Here is a 14,712-nt window from a genome sequence, read left to right as displayed (position 1 = left end):
CATGCTTGTTGGGAAGTAATCTGCATACGGGGAAACTCGTGTGCAAAAGCTGCTCTGCCAGCTTCAAAAAAAAGCTTAGGAAGTCGTGTGTTGTGTGATTCAAACTGCTGGCACAGGGGTGATTTCATAAGGTACGTGAGGGAAGAATTTGAGAAGTGAGAGTGTCAGTGTTTACCCATCTGCTTTGGGCTGACTTACAGCTCAGCGTTTGTCCTGTCCGTGTTACGTACTGTGTGTGCTGCAGGACGGCTTCACTTCACTTCTGTAACTAAAAATAGTTTACCGTGACACAGTCAAGGAACTGTAAAATTGAGTTGTGAAAGTATTGTTCTCTTACTACACCGCTCAAATGAATGGGCATCGTGGGAGATGGAATATTTACATCAGGGGAATTTGGGTGGTGTTCTTGAAGTCATTTCTACAGCTCCACTGCAATAAAGGAATTTTTTCTCTTTTGCTAAACACACGGAACTGGTTTACTTACCATTTCAGCAGGTAACTCGCAGTGCAGTTTTAAGTAGTAAGATTTGCCCAAGAGCAGAATCACTTCAGAAGTACTTGCACAGAAATTTGCACTTTTGAAAATAAATTGAATCCTAACTTTTCTGCAAATAAAGCCACAAGTAGCTGGCAATAAAGTCCCATGTTTCTCACGTTCTTCAGTTGTCAGCATCTCCTAAAGCCAGGCAGGAAGGCAGCACTGGTGGGTGCAACTGAGAGCCCAGCAGTGCTCCCTGGCACTGGCTGAAGAATTCCACTAATGGCTTTAATGTGATGATGACTGTATCTGTGCCTGGAAGGAAGTGAGGATATTTTTGTTGTTGTTTCCTGGTAATATTTGATGTTTATTTCCAAACATTTTTTGTATATCATCTTAGCTCCTGGTCATGCAAAACTTTTAATAACTGGAAAGTAGTTGAAAAGCTTTCATAGCATATTCAAGATAATTACAGATATCAGCACGGTACTCCCAAGGCAGCTCTCGCCTGATCCGTGTTGAACCTTTGCTGATCTGCTTTCAGAATAACCTGCACGCAGCTCTCAGGAACTGCTTATGCATCTGACTTTTTATTCAGCATTCCCTGCCAGACTAGGTAGAAAGCAGGATGACATCTAACAAACTCCAGCAAGGGGACCGATTTGGTTGTGTGTTTTTGCTTGGCTTGAATTGGTTGGTTGGTTGTGTGTTTGGGGGTTTAGGTTTGGGTTGCTTTTCTTACGGTGAGTCATCTTCGTTACGAGTTGCGACAATTCAGTCACCTTAAGATCAAAACAGAGATAATTCAGGCTCTGCATTTAGGCTGATTTGACTAAAGCATTAGCAGCAGCTGCAGGGGCTGCACTGAGTCTGCACTGAGTCTGCACATTGCAGCTGTGTGCAGCTACACTGGGGCTGAACTACAAACAGGCATTTTTTTGTCTGGTTATTTATTGAGGGGAAAAAAGAAAGTACAGCTAAAAAGGAGAGGTACAGAATGTTCTGAGAGGAGGCTGCAGCCGATAAACTTTACCTGCTCCTCATTTTCCTCTGCTGTCTGATATAAATAATGTAATAGCAAGCATGTCCCAGCACTCAGGTGAGGGGCAGCACTGCTCTCCTCCTGTCTCTGCTGCATGGAAACCAGCAACAGTTGGTTCCGATTGGATTTGCTGCCCTTTTCTGTTTTGATTGCAATTACATAGGCAAATAAATACTGGAAAAATTTATTGTTTCCTTACAACCATGGCTGTGGGAAAAGGTTTGTAAAGGCACATACATAGCTCCTGCAGATAGAGGGAAAAAATCCAGACCGTTAGAGATAAACAGTAATAAAAGAGCACAGTCTGGGCTTGTTCCTGGAGTGCTGCAGCCTTTGAGGTGAGTTCTGATGGGAGCTGCTTTTGGGTAATTCCATAATGCAGAATTCTTTACACTTTTGCTTTGTGCTTACTTTCCTTCTTTTCTCCACTGATGGCACTGAAATTGAGCATAGTTGGTCTCTTACAGATAGAAACTTGATTATAATGAAACAATTCCTGTGTTTGGTTTTGAGTCACAGGAATTAACTTAGCTTGCAGTGCTGGGTGTCTCTGCAAATATATTGGGGCTTCACTGAACATCTGAAGAAAGTGTGCTAACATTTAGTTTTGAGTGAATCCGAAGTTTAACTTGGATTTACTTCTTAGTCTGTCTCTCCTAAGATCATTTCTCACTCCAGTTGCTACTTTGTGAGGGACCAGACCGGAGGAAACATTCCAAGAACTGAAACTGGTTGTCTGAGAATGCTGGCAATTACATGGGCAAGATTTCCCTCCCGTGCTTCTGCAGTTTCAGGAGGCATAGGTGTTGCTTGTAGGAGACTGCAGAATACTGGAAGTCAGGTTTTAAAGCTTACTGCTTTTTAATCAGCAGAAAATGTGCTTCCTTAACTTCTCTGTTCAGGACTAACAACCACATGTTTTCGCTGATTTGTGTAGGAGGTATGAACACTTGGGTTATGCACTTTACAGATGTAAAATTGACCTTTTCCCTTATATTGGAGGCAGCCTTGACTACGTTACTGACTGTGAATTATATCTGAGCCAACTCTATTGTATCACAGAGCTTGAGGACTGGAGCAATCTAGTCCAAGGGGTGAAGTTTCTGTTCTCCTGGAGAAAAGCATCACCCAGGTAAGGGAGCCCAGAGGTGTTAGAACAGCTTTCCTGTTGCAGTTTCTGTCTGCACGGGGCTGAACATCACTGTTTGACATCAGATGTTTTGCTCCTGGGGTTATGCTCAGAGCAGCGATGGGCTCGTGCTGGCCTTTCCCAGCCCAGCCCTGGTGCAGGCGCTCGCAGCGCACCGGTTGCAGGCAGCAGAGCTCAGAGCTCAAGAGCTCACGTCTTGGCAGCTTCTCTTGGCAAAAATGTAGTAGTAACATTAGTGATACAGGAGATGCTATATAAATAGCAAAGCAGTTGGGTTATTTGAAACTCTGTATGCAGGCGTTTTGGTTTTGTGCTATAAATGCTCTTCTAATGTAAATAAGCTCTCGTACTGAGTTCTGCTCGTTCTAATTCCCATTGTCTCTTGTAATGACGTGGCTGCTCCTCACTGTGTTGAAATGAACAAGTTGTATGTGTGCAGTGTTAACAAACTTACGCTTTATAAGCATGAGGCTGAGTGCTAATCCGTGTGTTTCAATGGGGAAATTATTTCCAAATCATCTTTTATAAAGAAGAAAATGCTTCAAATTTCAGTTTGGTACAAAAATCAGAGCCCTCATTTATCAGTGCGTTACTGGGCGCTGTGAGAACACAGCGAAGCTCCCAAGATGAAGTACGGTGCTTATGTGATACAATGTGGGAAGGAAAGAAGATAATAATCAACTTCAGTTTTATTCCAGTCTGATCAGAACAAAAAATTTGGAGTCCTTGAAATGTTGAACAAAAGGTTGGTGCATTGGTTTGCCCTGAGTTTAGTAGTGAGGAGATGGAAACTTGGACCTCCGAGGGGACTAGAGGGGCCTGGGGGCAGCTGGTCCCTGGCTGCAGGAGCAGTTCAACTGATTTTGACTTCTCCTTTGAGAGAAGGTATGATTTGATATTTCATTAGGAGCTGTTAAAATTCATTTTTCATTTGGGACAGTATAATTACAGAAGCAGAAATGTTGTGGGGCTTTTTTGCCTGAAAGGGAGGAATCTCGAGTTGTCTCGGGCCTTTCTTTGTAGTGATTTGAGCTCCTGCAGTCCCTGATTGCTCCATTCTCTTCCTTTTTTAGAAAGCTGCTTTCTAAAACTTGGTCACAATTTTTGGAGCCATGTTCAGCTAAAACAGGATAGAAATTTTTCTAGTGGGTGCTTTAGAGCTCAAATCAGTCACCTCTGTTCCACAGCAATTGTCCTGGTAGAAATTTGCAGAGCTGGTGCTTTCTAACATCCTTAACACTGACTGTGTAAAATACTTCAAGTTTAAAGAACTCTCCCTTTTATTTAAAGCATCCAAATTTGTCACATTGAGGTGTATGAAACCAGTGGATGTAACGCTGTGACTGCAGATAATAACTGATGTTATGGAGGAGATAACAAATGATTTAACCAGTGACATTGGAACTGCCACACGTGTGTCTGCACAGACACCTTATGTCTGAAAGGCTTTAGCGCTTGTGATTTCAAACCCCAGCCTGTAACATCAGATTTCAGAAAGGAAGTGGAAGTCGTAGCTGATACGTCGGTCTTTTCTGTCTGATTTTGTAACTGACCCCATGTTTGGAAACATGGTGTGGTGGGCATAGGAGACATGTGGCACTAAGATGAAGCTGTCAAAGAAAGAAGGGCAGACTAAAGGTACGCGGGCATCTTACATGTGAGAATTTACACTGGTTTATCTCCAAAGGCTGCAGAGTAACTTGCATCTCTGTATTTACATAAGGAGAGACATGCTCAACTTACGGTATATTTTGCTTCTAATGCTTTTATAACTTAATTGTTTGGTGGAAGAATGCCATTTCTATTTCATATAACATAGGCCATGCAGCATTCTTAAAGGTTCTGCGCATTCTGGCCCCTATCCATCGTAGTACTTAAACCATGAGTAGCCCTATTAAAGTTGATAGAATTACTCATGTGCTTAAAATTAAACATGTGCTTAAGTGCTCGGATGGATTAGAGCCAAAGTTGTCAGCACCTTGCTTTGTTGCACCTGCCTGTCTGTGTGTCTGGAGCTGTAAGGGACACATTTTCAGATCTGTTTGTTCCAATATTGAATTACCCTATATGCTAAAAATGCAGTTTACATGCACAGTCATAGTAAATTCATCTGCTGGCTGGAACTATAAATGCACAACTGTAACTCTTAAAGCCTAACAGCACTCGACAAATTTCGCCATTTTTTCCCCTGGGGATTTCGGTAGGAATGTTCTACTAATGAGTTTACATGGAAACATGGACAACTTCCGTCATGTTCCTCACAAGTGATTTCTGCTGAAATCTAGATTTGAAGGAAGGGTACAATGAAAATCACTGTAGAAATATGGCTTATGTTTAAGAGCTCACAAGAGGAGAGTCTGCACACTGCACTGCCTGGAACGACAGCACTTGGAGCTTCCCAAAAGCGAGGGTCAGTATGGGTGGTTCTGTGCTCTAACCCTGTGACTGCAGGTACTCAGGAAGCTCTTCAGAGCTTAAAGGAGCACCCACCCGGCAGTGCCTGATCCTTGGGGACAGATGAGGGAGTGTGTTGGTGGCAGAAATTACTGACTTAAGGCTGTGGTGCAAATAATTGGTTGTGAAAACAATGCAGCACTGCTGTAAGAAATGCTCGATGATCAAAACAGCTGCCTCTGAGAGCTCAGTGAAATGAAGGTCAGCATTGGATGACGGCAGCGTATTGTAATAATACGCAGTTCTGGGTTCCTTTCCAGCGTCTTGCTTGTTGTTCAGGTGCTAAGATCTACGTTCACTCTCATAACTGCTTTTCCTCTTTGGACTGTATTCTTCGCTTAGAGGCTGGCAATACTGAATCTGCAACATTCAGAAGAAAAACAACAGTTTGGGCATCTGTTAATGTCATTGAACTTTGAAAAAGGAGGGGGATGTGATTGGGGAACTACCTCAAGGAATTCCTGTGGTCTGATTGCTTTAACTTTGTATCCTTCTGAGCCTACTTGAACTTTGTAACAATTTTACCTGATACTGTATTGGTAAGTCTATGTTTCAGAAGTACTTTTTGACAACTAAGGTGTATGCCCACAAGTAGTGATGCCAACTAACCCTATTAGTGGAATAGGGAAGCTATTATCACATTGCAAGTTCTTTGCATATTTTAGTGGTCTCTAGAAGTAGGTGATTCATGCAGAGATGACCGTACGAGCTTGTAGGGGCACGTAGAAACATGTTTTGTAGAGCTTACCTCATTTCTGATAGAATATCAGTTTCAGTCTTGCCTCTTTTTCCTGCTGTGCTGTTGTCCTTCCAGCATCTGGGTGTTCCTGCTGAGCTGCAGGGTTTGGGACAGAAGCCTGGGGTTCTCTCAGTGCTGGAGGCAGCACATTGCAGGTCTCCATCCTGCAGCATCGCGTGCCTGAAGTGTTTAAGACAATAATGGGAAACATGATCACCCACACCAAAAAGATTTGTAATTCATCTGCCCAGTTGTTTTCTCCCCTCCCGCTCTGCATCTCACTCAGGCTGATTTCTGAGTGTTTCTGTTTGGCACCCAGTGTTCAGCCATTTTATTTTAGGGCTCGTTTCCATTTAATGTTGGCGTGTAGCCAGCTGTGTACTTCTTGAGTTGGAAGTAGCAGTGAAGTCATTAGCTGCTGTAGGAGCTGCTCCCCTCATACTTGTACGTGAGTCCCTGAAGGGGTCTGGGACCTGATTGCCTGCTTTGGAAAGCTTTGTATCCAGGACTGGCTGAGGAAGTTCCTGGAGTCTGGACATTTACACTTGGCAACGTAGTGGGGTTTTTGCTGGGAATGAAAGAGAGATGGACTGGTCCAGTCACACAACCCCACAGCCTACAGCAGGTGGGGCAGCACCAGCAGACAGCTTGGGGCAGTGCAGAGCTGTCCGGACACAGCGCAGTCACACACCTAAAAGCTGTTTGCTGATCTCCATGTTGCCTTTTTTTTTTTTTTTTTTTTTTTTTTTTTTTTTTTTTTCCTTTTTTTTCCCCCCCATTATTAAAGACCACATTCACAGTGGGGGAGGTGGAAAAAAAAAACACCACATCTTCAATGCTTCCTGACAGCAAATGGCTATCACAAAATAGCGAGTTGTACAAGGCAAGATGATTCAGCAAGTTTGACTTGAATCCTCCTGTTGCTTCTGGTCAGCCTCTTTCAGTGCCAGAAAAGAGAAGAATCACAAAGTGTGCTGTGAAAATTGCATCCCTGTAAATGACTGTATCGAGTTTCTTGATACAGTAAGTGAACTTTTAAGAACATTTTTTATTAATATGCTGAATTAACTGTTCTTGGAGCAAAGAAGACAAACTGGTGTGATATCTTGTGTATGCATGCCTGAAGAAGGAGAAATCCAGTATGCAATTCACACAGGTGTTTAATTGTACAGTACAAATTAAAGGGTCTTTATCAACCTCATCCATCACAGAGTTCTTTGTAAACAGTTTTATTGTCATTCCTTGCCTAAACTATTGCTTGTTAATTAACTGAGGCAAATGGAGCCATGTAAGCAGAATTATGCTTCTTAATGTTGGGTCTGTGATGGTCTCCTTGTGATACTTACAGGTGTGAAGGGACTGTGAAGCCAGTTAAACTGGTTGTATGCAGGAATTTGCAGAGCTGAAGGGGAGCCCCAGAACGGCCTGGAGCCAGAGCAGCACGGCTGTGCCATCCCACCCTGCACACTGAGCAGGGCCCTGGGCTGGTCCTGCCTGAGAGTCACCTGCTGTGCAGCCCTAAGGGTCCCTGGTGGGCAGCCCTCCTCTTAGCTCCCCCCAGGGCACTGCTGGTGGCCTTTCACCTCTATGGTGAGGGCAGTGCAGTGGGCACAGGTGAAACAAACCTACAGGTTGGTTTGAGTTGTGTGGTGATCGCATTACGGCACTATTCCCTTGGGAAATAAGGAAGTCCCAGGCCTGAGCACCCCACTGCTTCAGCACGTGGGCTTTTTCAGTGTATTTCTTGACAGTAACTTTTATTGAGACAGCTGTGGTGTGTTTTTATCAGAGCTTCAGTAATTTGTGTTTCTTGCTTTGTAACGTAGGGAATGATTCCATTCCTCCACGAATAACAGTGTCTGTTCGCTCTTACTTTTCATATCATGTTTCTCTGTCAATGGCCACGTACTAAGAAGTGCATGTATCTCTTGTAGGTAAATATTATTGTGTATTAAAACAATGAAAGCAAAGCAGTTTTCACAGCATTTGAAGGGGAGAACATAGGAAAGCCACAGCAATACATTGTCCTGTGCGTGTGTTACATCACTTGTGGAAGTGGTGGTACTTCAGGGCACAGCTGAGTTCTCAGAAATAGTCCAGAAATGGTCACAGTTAGAGCCGTGCAACATAAATGCTACTGAACTGTAATTTTAACTTTATTTTCTACATCATTATCTGATCACTCATTTCATTTTCACACTTTATTTTAAATATATATATTTATATTACCACTTACTCTATAAGCTTTGGAATGTTTTTTTTAAAGCTACCTTACCATGTATTTGTAGGAAAAAAAACCTGTCAATTCATTTTGTACGCAAAATAGTGACCGATGTGCTCCCTTCTGGTTTAGAACCGGGCAGTTCTTGGTGCTTTGGTTTTCAGTCCTCTCACAACTCTGCCTGTTCAGTCAGATTTCTCAGCAGAGCACACAGCACCTTTCCAGACCAGTGAAGAAATGCAAAATCCTCTTTCCAGATAAACGATAAAAGGGGGTCACAAGATCTCTGACTAAGTTTTCTCTTTCTAAAATAGAGTTCTGTGACATGTTTTGCTTCAACCATTCATTTCAATGCCACTTTTTCCCCCCCTTTTCTACTTGCAAGGTGACTCTGGGCCTGCTGGGATGTTCTTTTTAAAGCATTAAAGAGACTTCCCAAATTGTGGTTGTTCGTATTATCTGGAAGGTAAATCAGAAATGAGTGTTAAATTAAAAATAGTTTGATTTTTATTTTATTTAAATTAATAATCCATTTGGCAGCCTGCTCTTCACATAAAGGTTTGCTTGAGTCTGACTTACACTGCTGCCACAGGTGGGGGTTGCTCTTCTCTGGGCAGAGTTTGTTTTCAAGGAATATTGGATTTTCCTGACCTTTTATGTCGTTCTGATTTCATGTTTCTTGTATTAAAATGTCATCTTTTTTTCTTTTTTTTTTTTTTTATAGTGCCTAAAATAGACTTTATTTGCTTCCCTGAAAGCTATGTGCAGCTTTCCTTTGGCCCATTTAAATATTGAAAACAGCAGGATTTGAGATTTTTCTTATAATCCTCAACTAATAGAGTCTAATGCTTTGTTTGGCCTACCCTACACAGCCTAAGCAAAAGTTTTAAATGAGATTAAAAATGTGACCTTATTAACCCATGGCACGTAAAGATACACGACGGGCGTTGGGAGCTCGCGAGGCAGCACCGCAGTGGGGAGGGCGGGCAGCGCTGCTGTTGTGTTGGTACCTGGAGCAGGAAAGAAGGACAGATCTGTTCCAAAGGTTCATCTTTCATGGATGGAGGAAATGAAGTTCAGTCGCTTTTGTATATTTGAGGTGCAATGTGCCACAGATTTCTTAGACGGATGAGGGATGATGGCTGAGGTGGTGCCTGACATTCTGAGCTGCGCTTCCTGAGCCCCGGGCTGACATCCATTGCCCTTTTTTAAAGGGAAGATCCAGGTGCAGGTGAGCTGTTGGATGAGTGACTGAGGAACACATTGAGCTTCGGAAGAATTACATATCCCATTGTCATGGAAAATTTATGCTCGGTAAACGTTACCAAACACAAAATGACATGGTGCATTCATTGCTGTGTAATAAGAGTCCTTGTTTACTGGGCACGCTGTAGGGCCATGGCAACAGACACAGAAATAGGCACTGAGTGTTCATTCCTGTTGTAAAGACGGTGATGCTGTCAAGCAGTTTGTTAATTGCTGGAGTTTTACATCGCTCCAAGTTCGTTATCACTTCCAGAGCTGCTGCTAACTCAGGACCTGTGGAGAGGTGTAAATATGGAAGATTGACAAGAACCTGTAACAGAAATACTGCGTTTTTCGGTCTGATGTGGAAGAGGCAGGTAACTGTGCTTAGCTGATGCTTTGAGAAATTTAGCCATAAGAATTCCAGGGGGAAGAGAATCTGAACTGCAGTTCACGTAAAAACCAGGAGACTTTCTAAATGCCTGTTCCAAAACAAAGCCAAATGACTGAATGTAACTTTACATAGTCCTTTAAAAACACCGGTGCTTTGCTTCACCCTGGGCATATCAGTTGTCCTTTTGACCTCAATGGGGCAGTTTGGATTCTGTGTTCCTTGAGTTCATGACCTCAGCTGAAAACTGGAGGCAAAATCAAGCCAGACATTTTGCTTGCACTATCAGTGAGAAACGTTTCCTGCTGTCACAGCGTTATTTATGTGGGTTTTTTCTTTTTTAATAATGGACCTTTAAATAAATAAATAAAACAAAAACCCAAACAGTGGCTTTTTGCAGCTGTGTGTGCACTAACCAAGAAACACACCTACTGTAAGACTTGGTTAGTGCAGTGAGCACTTTCAGTGCCAGCAGTTGGAGAGACTTGAAGATGGGGAGGAAGAGGATAAAAAACCCTCAGTTTCTCCTCTTTTTTTCCTGACTAAGTATCTTCCTTTGTTCAGTACATCTGGGCTGTCCAGGCTCATTGCCTTGCAGTGACAAAACCGTTAGTCCTTGGGTACAAATATGGGCTGTAAGGTGGTCTGCGAGGTGGGTCAGGAGCTCTAGTGGACCTGGGAACTGACTCTGAACTGCTGGTCACTTCATTTCCTTTCTGCATCAAACTTCATTGCCTTTCCTTGTGCTTTGAGAGCACGTTTGTTATGGGCAGTGGGAAGCGGCTGATGTTTAGGGACAGTCGCATTGTTCTGTGGTAGGGTTTTGCTGCTGATTCATACGTGTGCTGCTGTTCGTTTTGTGTCTGTAGATCCTGTGTTGCAGATGTGCTTTCTGGTAGTGTGTATGGTGGGATCCTGTGAGGCAGCGTGCTGTGCAGCTGGCACATGGTTGTTTTCAGTGACCTACCTTTTGCAGCAGTTAAATTAATCTTTCATGAGATAATCAAAATTCCCCCCACCCTTGGACTGCTGCATCAGCATTTGAGGGAGTGTTGATCTGCCAGAGGGGAGAAAGGCACTACAGAGGGACCTGGATAGACTGGATCGATGGGCCAGGTCTAACTGTGTGAGTTTCAATAGAGCCAAGTGTCAGGTCCTGCATTTCGGTCACAAACAACCCCAGGCAACCCTGCAGGTTTGGGGAGGAGTGGCTGGAAATCTGCCTGAGGAAAGGGACCTTGGTGCACTGATGGACAGTCGGCTGAGTATGAGCCAGCAGTGTGCCCAGGTGGCCGAGGCTGATACATCCTGGCTTGTATCCGGAATGGTGTGGTGAGCAGGACTAGGGAAGTCATCCCGTCTCTGTACTTGACATTGGTGAGGCCTCGCCTCAAGTACTGGGTTGAGTTTTTCAGTACAGAAAGGACATGGAGGTGCTGGAGCAGGTCCAGAGGAGGGCAACAAGGCTGGTGAAGGGCTCAGAGAATGTGGCCTACCAGGAGAGACTGAAGGAACTGGGGCTGTTTAGTCTGGGGAAATGGAGGCTGAGGGGAGACGTTATTGCTCTCTTCCAATACGTGAAAGGTGCTTACAGCACAGTGGGGTTGGTCTCCTCTCTCTGGTGACAGGTGACAGGACGAGGGGAAATGGCCTCAAGTTGCGCCAGGATGAATTTACATTGGATATCAGGAGAAACTTCTTTACAGAAAGCACCGTTAAGCACACATTGGGATGGGCTGCCCAGGGAGGTGGTTGAGTCCCCATCCCTGATGTGTTTAACAGCCCTTTGGATGTGGTGCTCAGGGCCGTGATTGAGCGGAGGGCTGTTAGTTAGGGTAGGATGGTTGGGTTGGGGTTGGACTCAATGATCTTTAAGGTCTTTTCCAACCTGAGTGATTCTATGATTCTATATGATCTGCCACATTATTCCAGCAGTTCTTCATGTTCTGCTGTTTTGCTCTCTTGGTTGGTGAATATATTTTCAGTTTTGTTTTGTTGGTTGTGAGTAATTACAGAAAGGGAAAGGTGATAGAAAGCATTTACAGTATGAGTAGTTAGTTAATTAGGTGAGCTGAGATTGAGAAGCTGTACTTAGCAAATTGGAAGTGTGACCATTACCTTTTAAAGAATAAAGAAGCATCATGCTGTAGTTTGGAGCCTTTGAGATGCTGTTCTGGAAAATGTGAGCTTTCAAAATAAATAATATTGGAAATAAATGATGTGTATTTAAATAACACAAGTGATTTGCAAAACATTTTGATGAGATTAAAAGATCAGTCAGATGATTCAGGGTTGTTGTCTTTTTGTTTCAGTAACTTGGCTAATCTGCTTTACCTCAAAGCAGTAACGTTATGTTGTGCATAGCAAGAAATGAATAATGTAAAAGCTTCATCCCAGTGCTTTATGTGAAGTTCTAGTTCCTGGACTTAATACCAGCTGTACCTCCAGGAGGTGAATGCCTGGCTGCTCCAGGCCTGTGATCAGGCATTTCTTTTGATGGTACTATTTAGCATTGAGAACAGCTGCTGTCAGAATAACAAAAGGCGTGTGGTAAAACTCCTCACAGGTGTATTAGGGGCAGTAGTTTGTTTGCTTGATCCTGTTACACGTTTTGATTTGGCTGCACTTAATCCCAAATGTTAATGCTCACATACAGCATTCAGTCTGGATTTCTAACCTACAGTTGTGCTTGTGGCTGAAAATAATTGTATGTATTCACTTTAGAGCTTTATTATTTATTGTAGGCTTTATGCCCAGGCTGTTGGGATGTCTGTTAGGTTGAGTTCCCTGCTCTGGCTTTTTTTGCTGACATCGTTTTTATGTTTGTTTGTTTTTTGTGTGTGTGTGCTCTGCTCTCCTTTCACTTATTTCTACTTACAGTCAATTACTCTTTTTTAATTATTATTTCTTTCCTATTAATGTTTTCTAAATATCTTAAAGGCATTTCTAGTATTTTGTATTAAAATGAATCAAGATCTGCTAATTTTGCAGGAAGTCTTGGTTGCTGTCAAAGACAGCAATGGTGTTTATTTATGCATCATTGAATGTCCAATTTTGGAAACAAATAGATGTTTACAGTGTAAGTAGAGATTTGAGGTATTTAATCAGAGTCTCTACCAAAATACTCAGTACTGAGGAAATTATTCAGTGTTAACAATATAGTTAGAATTTTTCATGTTCTGTTTCAAAAAGATGCTTTGCTTTGATGGTCTACAAATTTAATAATGTATTTAATTACAGGGAAAAGAAAATGAAAATTCAGGATATTAAGAACAATATTAAAGAAGCTATAGAGGTAAGCATACGAGCTGTTCTTGTTAACTATTCGAAGTTAGGTGTGCAGACACGTTTTGCAATGTTCTTTACTTTTCTGCAGACAATAGTGACAGCAATGGGCAACTTGGCACCTCCAGTGGAACTAGCCAATCCAGAGAACCAGTTTCGAATCGACTACATCTTAAATTTAGCTAACCAGATAGACTTCGATTTCCCACCGGTAAGTAAATAACCCTCATTGGCTGCTGTTGTGCTTTTTTGCAAATGGTTATTTTTCACTGCACTGTAGTAAATACTTACAAAAACAGCAAACTGGTCTTTGGGAATTAGTACTGTAGGTATTGTGAGTCAGTGCTAATTAAAGTATATAATAACATGGGTAGAGTGTTCAGGTCTGTGAACGCAGATGTCCTTGTCTCCTTTCTTATGCTCTATTGCAGACATCACCTGCAGTTAAGAAGAGCAGTGCAGGCAGTGATGTTTGGGTCTTTGCCCTACCCAAAAAGAGGGGAGATGTGGACTTAATATTTGAAGAGCCTAAAGCATTCAGTGCTCTTCTGTTGTATTTAGTCTCTATTTCCCAGTTGCTAATTAGCTGACATTTAGTGATACTGTATTTCTCTCTTTTGGAAAAATAGTAGTGTTTTCTTGCTGATTCAGATGTTTTCTGACAGCTGTGTCAGCCAGACTTTCTGCAGAAGTTCCATGTACTGTGTCCTTGCCCCAGCCCTTGCCAGTCCTAGTTAATGATTCTAAATCCCAGCAGCCCCAGAGTAAATGCAGAAAGTATAATTACTTGTTTGGTGGTGTAACTTTGTCCCTACTCACTGTGATTAGTTTCTACTGTATCTGTCTCAACCAGGAAAGCAGCAGAAACCCATGAAAATACAGTCTGCACTTACTGAACTCTTAAATACTGAGATGTTACTGTCATTAATTGCCACGAAACATCTTATACTTGCAGTAATACGGGAGTGTATCACTTTCTGTGTTATGTTCCAATGAGGGTAGAAATCATGATATATCAAAATCAGGGATCCATTTACACCACGGTTTTGTTTCCAGCAGTAGTTGGTCTCAGGTGCTCGAAAGGAAAGTGCAAGTGCAAACAGATGTGGGATATTTTGCAGCACAGCAAGGTTTTCGTAACTGGTTTATAAACAGCACTGAACAAGCTAGTCTGTGAAGCCAGCAAGTTACCTTTTGCAACTGCTGCTGCTTCTGGGAACTTAAATGCTTCAGTCAGCCTTTATTACAAGGAGAAGAACAGCTAGGAATTAGCTTTGTGTACAAGGCGAAAGTAATATTCTGTTAGCATTGTGAGTGTTGTGTTGTGTTAGCAATGAGCAGGCACAGAAAGATGGATGGATGGAGGAAGTCTGTAGCACATAGAATGTAATATTAATCATTTTAGGGCCATTTCATGATTCTACCTTAAGAGATCCTAAATTAAGGCATTTTGAGATTTCTCCTAAGATACCTGTTTGATAGTTCTCCGTGTTATTTGCAGGAATATTTGGTCAGCTTATTGAAGATCTCTCTGCCAGTTGGACAAAGAATTTTGCACCTTAAGGACAGTGTTAGGAGAATATTTGAGGCAAAGAACAGCAGCTCTGTACTCCATCCTGCACGCTTTTGAGTTGGCCAGGTGCCTGCAGCTCTCCTGCTGCCCATTGTCTCATGATGGTTCAGTTTGCGATCCGTAACAGTGCTGTG

The 14,712-nt window shown here is 42.6% G+C and overlaps 1 protein-coding gene across 6 annotated transcripts in view; it reads left to right on the top strand.

The window, feature by feature from the left end:
- The window catches only part of GNAS (GNAS complex locus), a 122,645-nt gene that overhangs the window by 64,243 nt on the left and 43,690 nt on the right, over positions 1–14,712 (top strand). For all 6 annotated transcript variants that reach the window (XM_015881746.2, XM_015881747.2, XM_032448587.1 and 3 more), the window contains 2 exons: positions 12,961–13,015; positions 13,097–13,216. In XM_015881746.2, the coding sequence (XP_015737232.1) occupies positions 12,961–13,015; positions 13,097–13,216 (175 nt within the window). The remainder of the gene's footprint in view (positions 1–12,960; positions 13,016–13,096; positions 13,217–14,712) is intronic.

The sequence above is a fragment of the Coturnix japonica genome, chromosome 20 (assembly GCF_001577835.2).
Source record: "Coturnix japonica isolate 7356 chromosome 20, Coturnix japonica 2.1, whole genome shotgun sequence".
In the NCBI taxonomy this organism is placed as follows: Eukaryota; Metazoa; Chordata; class Aves; order Galliformes; family Phasianidae; genus Coturnix; species Coturnix japonica.
The sequence above is the reverse complement of the archived record's forward strand: the minus strand, read 5'-3'. Positions and strand labels throughout refer to the sequence as shown.